Raw genomic sequence first — 7168 nt, 5'->3', positions numbered from 1 at the left:
TGTGGAGCCAAGAAGCGGCTAGTCACCCAGACTGCGCTTTAAAGTTGGGACCTGTCGAACGGAGCGTGTTTTCGGGCGGCTCAAAAGTAACTCGCTTTGATTTTGGAAGCAGGTCGCTCGCGAAGCGGCGGCAGCAGCGGCCAGAACCAGAGCCAGCGCGCGAGGCGGAGCCAAAGCAGCGGCGGCGGCGGCGGCTGCCGAGCTGGGGGGCGGCTGAGTCGGGGGCGGAGCAAGGGCGGGGAGGAGGCAGGCGAGGCAGGCTGTGCCCGGCAGGCGAGTCGCTCGCGTCGGCTGCTGCTGCTGCTGCTGCGACGTCCTCCTGCTCTCTCTCGCTCCTGCTCTCTCTCGCTCCCTTGCTCCCTCTCGCTCCCCGGGTCCGAGCCACCTCCTCGCGCGCCCCGCGCCCCTCTCCGCTCGGGCATGGCAGCCCCTCGCCCCTTGCTGCTCCGCCGCCGCCGCCTTCTCCTGTTCCTGCCCGCCGCTTGCTCTTCCCCATCGGCGGCCGCCGCTGCGCCCGCCGCCTCGGCTTCCTTCTCTTCGTCGCCTCCGCCGCTACTGCCGCTGCTGCTCCTGCTGACCAGCGGGCCGGGCCCTTCGGCGGGGGCGGCCGCGAGAGTAGAGCCGGGCGGAGGAGCTGGCGGAGCCGGCGGGAGGAGCGGCGGAGCTGGCGGCGGCAGCCCGTGTCGGGAGAAGACGGTGACGGTGTCTACTCTGCCGGTGCTGAGGGAGAGCGACGTCGCCTGGAGCAGCGGCGGCGGCGGGAGCAGGAGCCCCCCGGTCGGTTCATCCTCGGCAGCGGCGGCCCCGGCTGCCGATTCTTCCTCTTCGTCGTCGTCTTCCTCGGCTGCCGCCGCCTCACCGGGCTCGTCGCCTCCCGCGGACTCGCGGCTGCTGCTCTTCGTACGGACCGAGCTGCCCGGGCGCGTTGCTGTGCAGGACGACCTGGACAACACCGAGCTTCCCTTCTTCACGCTGGGTAAGGTGGCTGGGGAAAGCGACCCACAACTTGGATGGGTGGGAGGGGAAAGGGGGAGCGGGGTGGGGTGTTTGCCTAGAGGTGCCTCCGTCCTGCCCTCTTCGCCTTCTTTGTGGGAATTTATATCTGCCTGTCGGGAGCTCCTGCAAAAGTTGTTAGGCGACCCTCTGGGGTGCGGGAGGGGGGGGGGAGAGAAGCATCTCTTTCTCCCCCCCTTCCCCGCAATTTATGGAGGTAGCGCATGCGACCCCTGGGATGGGGCAAAAAAGAGCTCCTCTGCTTTTTGTGGGATTTCTTTCTTTCTTTTCTATCTATCTATCTATCTATCTATCTATCTATCTTTCTATCTGGTGCTGCAAAAGTAGTTAGGCGACCCCCTGGGATGGGGAGAGAAAGATGCTTTCTACCCCAAATTTGTGGGCATGAAGAGACTACCGAGGTCGCACATAGGACCCCCTGGATAGGGAAAGAAAGACTTCCTCCTCCCACATCCCTTTATTGTGGGGATTTATATCTATCTATATCGTCAGGGTAGGGATATAAATAAGCTTTCCTTTCTCCCCACCCCTCCAATTTTTTGTGGTTCATGAAGAGAGTATGGAGGTAGTACAAGCACATACGACCCTCAGGATGATGCAAGAAATACATCCCTCCTAGGGGTGGGGGCATAAAAGGAACTGCAAAGATTGCCCCCCACCTTCCTCCTCCCATTGGGTTGAGGGTAGAAAGGGATGCATTCCCCCTGACCCCTTAGTGAGCATGGAGGGTGTGTAAAGGTAGATGGGTTTGCCCTCATGACCACACACAATATGGGGATAGAAAGAAGTGTCCCCTCCTTATGGGTGTAGCAGGAGTACAACACCCCCAAAAGGGGGGGGGGTGTAGAAAGATGCCCACAAAGGGGTTGCTCCCTCCTTTGGGGGCATGCTGGGAGTAGAACATGGATGCCCTCTGCCTCCACTTTTTTGAGCCTGGAGAGCTGAAAAGGTGCTCCTCTTGGCATGAGGAGGCAGCAAAGAAAGGCAGGCATACCCCCCTCCCACCCAGAAGGGGTGGAGCGGGGTGCTGACACCCCCCCTCCCAATGAGGGAATGCAAAGTAGAAGGGTGGAAAGAGATCTGCCTGCTTTCCCTGAAATGTCTCTTGGGGAGGAGGGTGTAGTGTGCTACCATTACTTACTCCAGGTGCTGTACAACTGAAAAAACAAGAACAAGTCCTTTGCGAGTTACTTGCAACTGAATGTTCAGAGAGGGAGTAGGTGATGTCTGGATCGAGGTGAGGAAAAATGTATAGCAAATGTGAGGTTTACTCCACAGAACTGCAGGTGCTACTTGAAAGGATGGACTGGAATGGGGATGTGAGATGTAGTGGATGACGGTGCCTGGTGTTGCGCTAGGTGCTGTGCATCTTAAATATAAGAACATGCACTTGCTAACAGCTTATTGGAATGGCTTCAGCTACACAGATAAATAATATTCCTCTAACAGCTTATTGGCTAACACACTGTGGAGCAGGCACCCAATTGTCCCGTGATGGTTGGGGAATGTGCTGGGGAGTGCAAGGCTTACCATACACGAGTTGTGACTTTTCTACCCCCAACTTTCCCAGTGGGAACACACATTGGAAGATAGGTAGGCTTATCTCGTCTCCATGTGAGTAGGCATTGGAACAGTGGGCTGGAATGAAGGGGCAAGATATTGTGCATTAATATTGTGCCGGGAATTGTAAAAATTAAAAGCAGCGAATTCCCTGCCTTGTTGCATACAAAAATTTGCCCACTAGGACCGTACTTTGGGGGTGGGGTTGCAAGTTTACTATGTTGGGTTGCAAAAGAGATTCCCCATGGGCACACTTACTGGGAATGGGAGAAGATCATAAGTAGTGAATGCCCAGCACATAGGATAAATGGATTTGTGCGTGGGGATAACACAAGGGAAGGCATGGGGTATTGAATGGCAGGAAGCATTATATGTGCATTTAGGCAGGCGAGAACAAGCTTCAGCAGAGTGGGCGGGAGGGCAGTGGCATATATTAGAAAAACCATTCAGGAGGTACAGCAGGTGGCCAGATGAAGGAATTGTGTACACTGGTGAGTAGAATAGGAGAAGGGCATGTCTTGAAATGGTGCGTTGGAGGGATGCTCATGTGCTGATGGCTGGAAGGATGCAGTGCTGTGTTTCTGGTTTCACAGACAAGAAGCTTTTTGGAGAAGAAGGGCACTGGATGAAGAACATGTTTCACATGGCAATGGACGGTTCAGTAGAAGGAGACACTGGGCCAGGGTGACCCTTCTGTGGATTGAAGGGAGCACACCATAGCACAGTAGCGAGGTGTGGGTAGGTAGGTGGTGGGACACAGAGTGAGAGATAGTATAGAAATGAAATACTAAATAATAATAATATTGATAATAATACTCACTGACAGGTGAAGAGGATGCTTTGGAATACTGCATCAGGGTTTAATCAAACCTAAAGTGATGGAGAACCAGTTGCAGATGTTCCTTAGATAAAGTCAGGCATTGATAGGAATGGGTAGGTTTGGGAAGAAGTGATGGTAACAGCTGTGGAACAGCTCGCTGCAGCAATTTCTTTGGCAGGAAAGAAGGAGATGATGTACTAGGATGCAATGTGCAAAGTACCAGTCATGAGAATGTCCTGGGAATGGACGTGAATGCATAATATGATGGCCTTGTGGGGTAGTATACCAGGCATGGAGGTTAATCAGGTAGGGAAAGAGCCAGTTGCAGACTACAGCAGGAGAAAGGGGGCTGAGATCCAAGACCTACGGTAGTGTAGGAGGAGCTGTGTGTGTAGATTGGGAGGGGTGGGAAGACAGGAGGAGTTATCTTGAACATTTTTGGGACTATGGAATTTTTTCTAGGTTGCGAGGGCTAGTCCAGGTTAGGAAGCATAAAAAACCTAAATTAAAATGTTGCGCAGCTTGTCTGCATTAGATTGTATCAATAGTCTACAAGCATTTTAAACTTTTTCTTTACTTAGGGGAAACTAGCCACGTTAAAAGATGTGTAATGTGATTATTATTTTTCTTTTATGTTTGCTAGGATTTTATAAATAAATAATAATAAGTTTTGTTTAAAAAAGAATATATTTTGCCACTTGAACAACCCGTCATGTACATTTGGAAAATCTTGCGGTGGATCTAAATAAATAGTACTCAGAATAAGGGAGGTAAATGCAAGTTTGCTGTGCTCTGGAGAGTGGCAGAGGGTGGGATGGAATTTGGATTGGTGGTGGTGGTAAGGGATTGTCTTTGCAATGGATTATTGGTGGCACCACCATGGACCAAAGCAGAATGACTGAGAACTGTGGAGCGGGTAGGCATTGAGGGTCAGGAGAAGGGTGACTGTGCTCCAGTGAGTGAGAATGTTATGAAAGGTGATTCTAAGATGTGTGGCCTGGAGGCTTGCTTCAGTTGAGGTTGGTGTATAGGGGAACAATAATGAGACTTGTTTGGTTGGTATTCTGTAGTATATGAATAGGATTCTAAGCACGTGTTTGACCTACAGTTGCTCTAGGCAAGAGTGGAGAGGCTGGGATAACTGCTGGCAAAGCTGCTGGACAACTTGTTCAAGTTGCTATCCCTGGTTTCTGGTTTCTTCTGCTCCTGGTTAGGACAACTAAGAGTGCTAACACTATTGATTGACTGTTAATGATTTGGCTTATGCCTTATTTCTGTTCATGGGGGGGGGGGCGGTGAAAGAGAGAGAGAGAATGCCTTGGGCAGAAACAAGTTTGTCAATATGATTTCCATACAGTTTCCAGAGCTTTGCGATGGGTTCATTTGGAGATGCTAAGCGGTTTATGGGTTTTCTTACCATCTCCTATTCCTCCCTTGCAGTGTGTGCTGGACTGAGTAAATTGTCATTTCCATCCCTCAAGGATTGTTACCTTTGTCCCTGTGGATGTTTAAATTTAGGCCACATCTTCAAATGGAAAGTATCTTCCCTCTTCCCTGCCCCCTTTCCAAACTGCCAAACACTTTGAATTTTGTAAAAAGACATTCTTTATGCTGAGGCAGGAGTCTCTTTAGTGCTGCTGTCACTTTGCTGTGGCTTGATTTCCTTCTCTTGCAATTGATAGCTTAATTATCTTTTAGTGCTTTGTAATTTCCCCCCTTCCCTTCTTCTGCTTCCTGGTGCGTTCCATGTCCCCCTCCTTTCTGTTCTCTTCGCCTGGTTTTGGAACAAGATCTGCAAACCTGCCCAGTATCTCTTGCTTTGGAGGAAACTCTGCTCATCTCCAGTGTGGCAGGTGGCATCCTTAAAAGACTCTGTTTTGAAGCTGAATGGTGGAGTATGAGAATTGCGCAAAGCGAAGGCTTTGTTCTAATAAGCATCTTGTATATAAATATTTTGTTCTGATTATTCTCATTCTAGTTGTCATGGTCTGTCACTTGAGTGTCTCTGTGTGTTTGCTCCAAGCTTCTAAGGTTCTCTCTAGTCTAGTGGGAAGAAGAGAAAGGAACAAACGTCTGTCATCCTGTGTGTACCTTGTTGCTCTTTTGCTCTAACATGGTGTGTTCTTGCCAGGCCTTGTCAAGGTTGTCGTGTGTATCATAGCTAACTTGTTATCCTCACTAAAAGTAAACTGTTTAGAATTCTGCATCCAGAAGCAGGCTCTCTGCTTTGGCAGAACAGCAAAGGCAGTCTGTTGATCTCCACACAGCTCCTCTTTTATCTACCAGCTTCTTCCCCTCACTGACGCTTCAAAACCTTGCTGTAATTTGTGGATCTGCTTGGCTTTGTGCTGCCACTGATTGGTGCTTAACTAGCTGTGGTTGTGAGACCCCCTCACATGTCTTGCATAAACTTAAATGTGTCAGGCTGTTGTGTAGGTACACATATATGCCTGAAGTACAGCTGTCCTAGGCAGTCTTTAGAACACTGGCTTAGTTTTGTTTAAAGCATTTTTTTTCTTTGAGCAGGGAAAGTATAATGCTGATGAAAAATACAGATTTCTCCACACTGGGGTCCTTTTAACCCTTCCCCAGTGATTTTAAATGCTGTTTTGTTTTGTTTTTATTTTAAAATAATACAAAATTGCTAAGTAGAGCTTTCTATTGAATGTATTTCTCTCACTAAAAGCACAATTTTATACTCTCAGTTACACTGGGTGATGAGGTTGCAGGATTTGGTGAAAGACCCGTCACGCTGGTTGAAGTGGATTGAGTGCAGTGGTACCTTGGGTTACAGACGCTTCAGTTACAGACGCTTTCAGGTTACAGACTCTACTAACCCAGAAATAGTACCTCAGGTAAGAATTTTGCTTCAGGATGAGAACAGAAATCGTGCTGTGGCTGTGCGGCGGGCAGCAGGAGGCCCCATTAGCTAAAGTGGAACCTCAGGTTAAGAACAGTTTTAGGTTAAGAACTGACCTCCAGAACGAATTAAGTTCTTAACCTGAGGTAGCACTGTATGCTGCTACTGTGAAAGATACAACAGAGACTGACCAAATAAGGTAGGGTTGCGGGCAGCACTAGGGTCTACCCTAACTCCTCTGATCATGGCCATGGCCGTGTTGGCAGTGCACTGGACCTGGAGTAAATCGTTGCCCTCTTACAGACTTGAGCAGAAAGGATATTAGCTGCTCCTGCATTGAGGGCCACCCCACCCAAGACATCACAACAGAGCAACTTTGCACATAGTCACAGCACTCTACCACCATTGGTGTAGCCAAGGGGGGGTAGGGGGGACAGCTGCCCCCACTAAATCAAGTAAATCAATAATAAATACTTAAATAACTGAGGTTTTTACCCCTCCCTAATATAAAGGCAGCCTCCTAACAGAAATCCTGGCTACACGCATTTCTAAAAATGTAAAGGTAAAGGACCCCTGACAGTTAAGTCCAGTCGCGGATGACTCTGGGGTTGTGGCGCTCATCTCACTTTATTGGCCGAGGGAGCCAATGTTTGTCCACAGTTTTTCTGGGTCGTGTGGCCAGCATGACTAAGCCGCTTCATTGCCATTTCTGCTGTTGCCTAAGAGAAAAATGAGGTTTTTGATACATAGGTTTTACTCGGAGTAGATCCATTAAAATGAATACATATAAGTTAGTTGCATTCATTAATTTCAGTAAGTCTGCTCTGAGTAAGACCAACATTGAATACAACTAGCATTTGGAATTCACCAGGTGCGTTACATGCCTGAGAACTGCCTCAAATATGGACCAAACT

General features: G+C 49.2%; 1 protein-coding gene across 2 annotated transcripts in view; it reads left to right on the top strand.

Moving 5' to 3' along the window:
* The first annotated feature begins 220 nt into the window (after nucleotides 1-220).
* The window catches only part of ASTN2 (astrotactin 2), a 706126-nt gene continuing 699178 nt past the window's right edge, over nucleotides 221-7168 (top strand). Inside the window, exon 1 of one of the 2 annotated variants that reach the window (XM_083485710.1) lies at nucleotides 221-976. In XM_083485710.1, coding sequence (XP_083341836.1) covers nucleotides 421-976 — 556 coding nt within the window. In that variant the 5' untranslated portion in view covers nucleotides 221-420. The remainder of the gene's footprint in view (nucleotides 977-7168) is intronic. The other variant, XM_083485711.1, reaches the window with a different exon arrangement.

This window comes from Podarcis liolepis, assembly GCF_965112155.1.
Source record: "Podarcis liolepis genome assembly, chromosome: Z".
Taxonomy (NCBI): Eukaryota; Metazoa; Chordata; class Lepidosauria; order Squamata; family Lacertidae; genus Podarcis; species Podarcis liolepis.
Note: the sequence above shows the minus strand (reverse complement) of the source record. Positions and strands in the feature narration are given on the sequence as shown.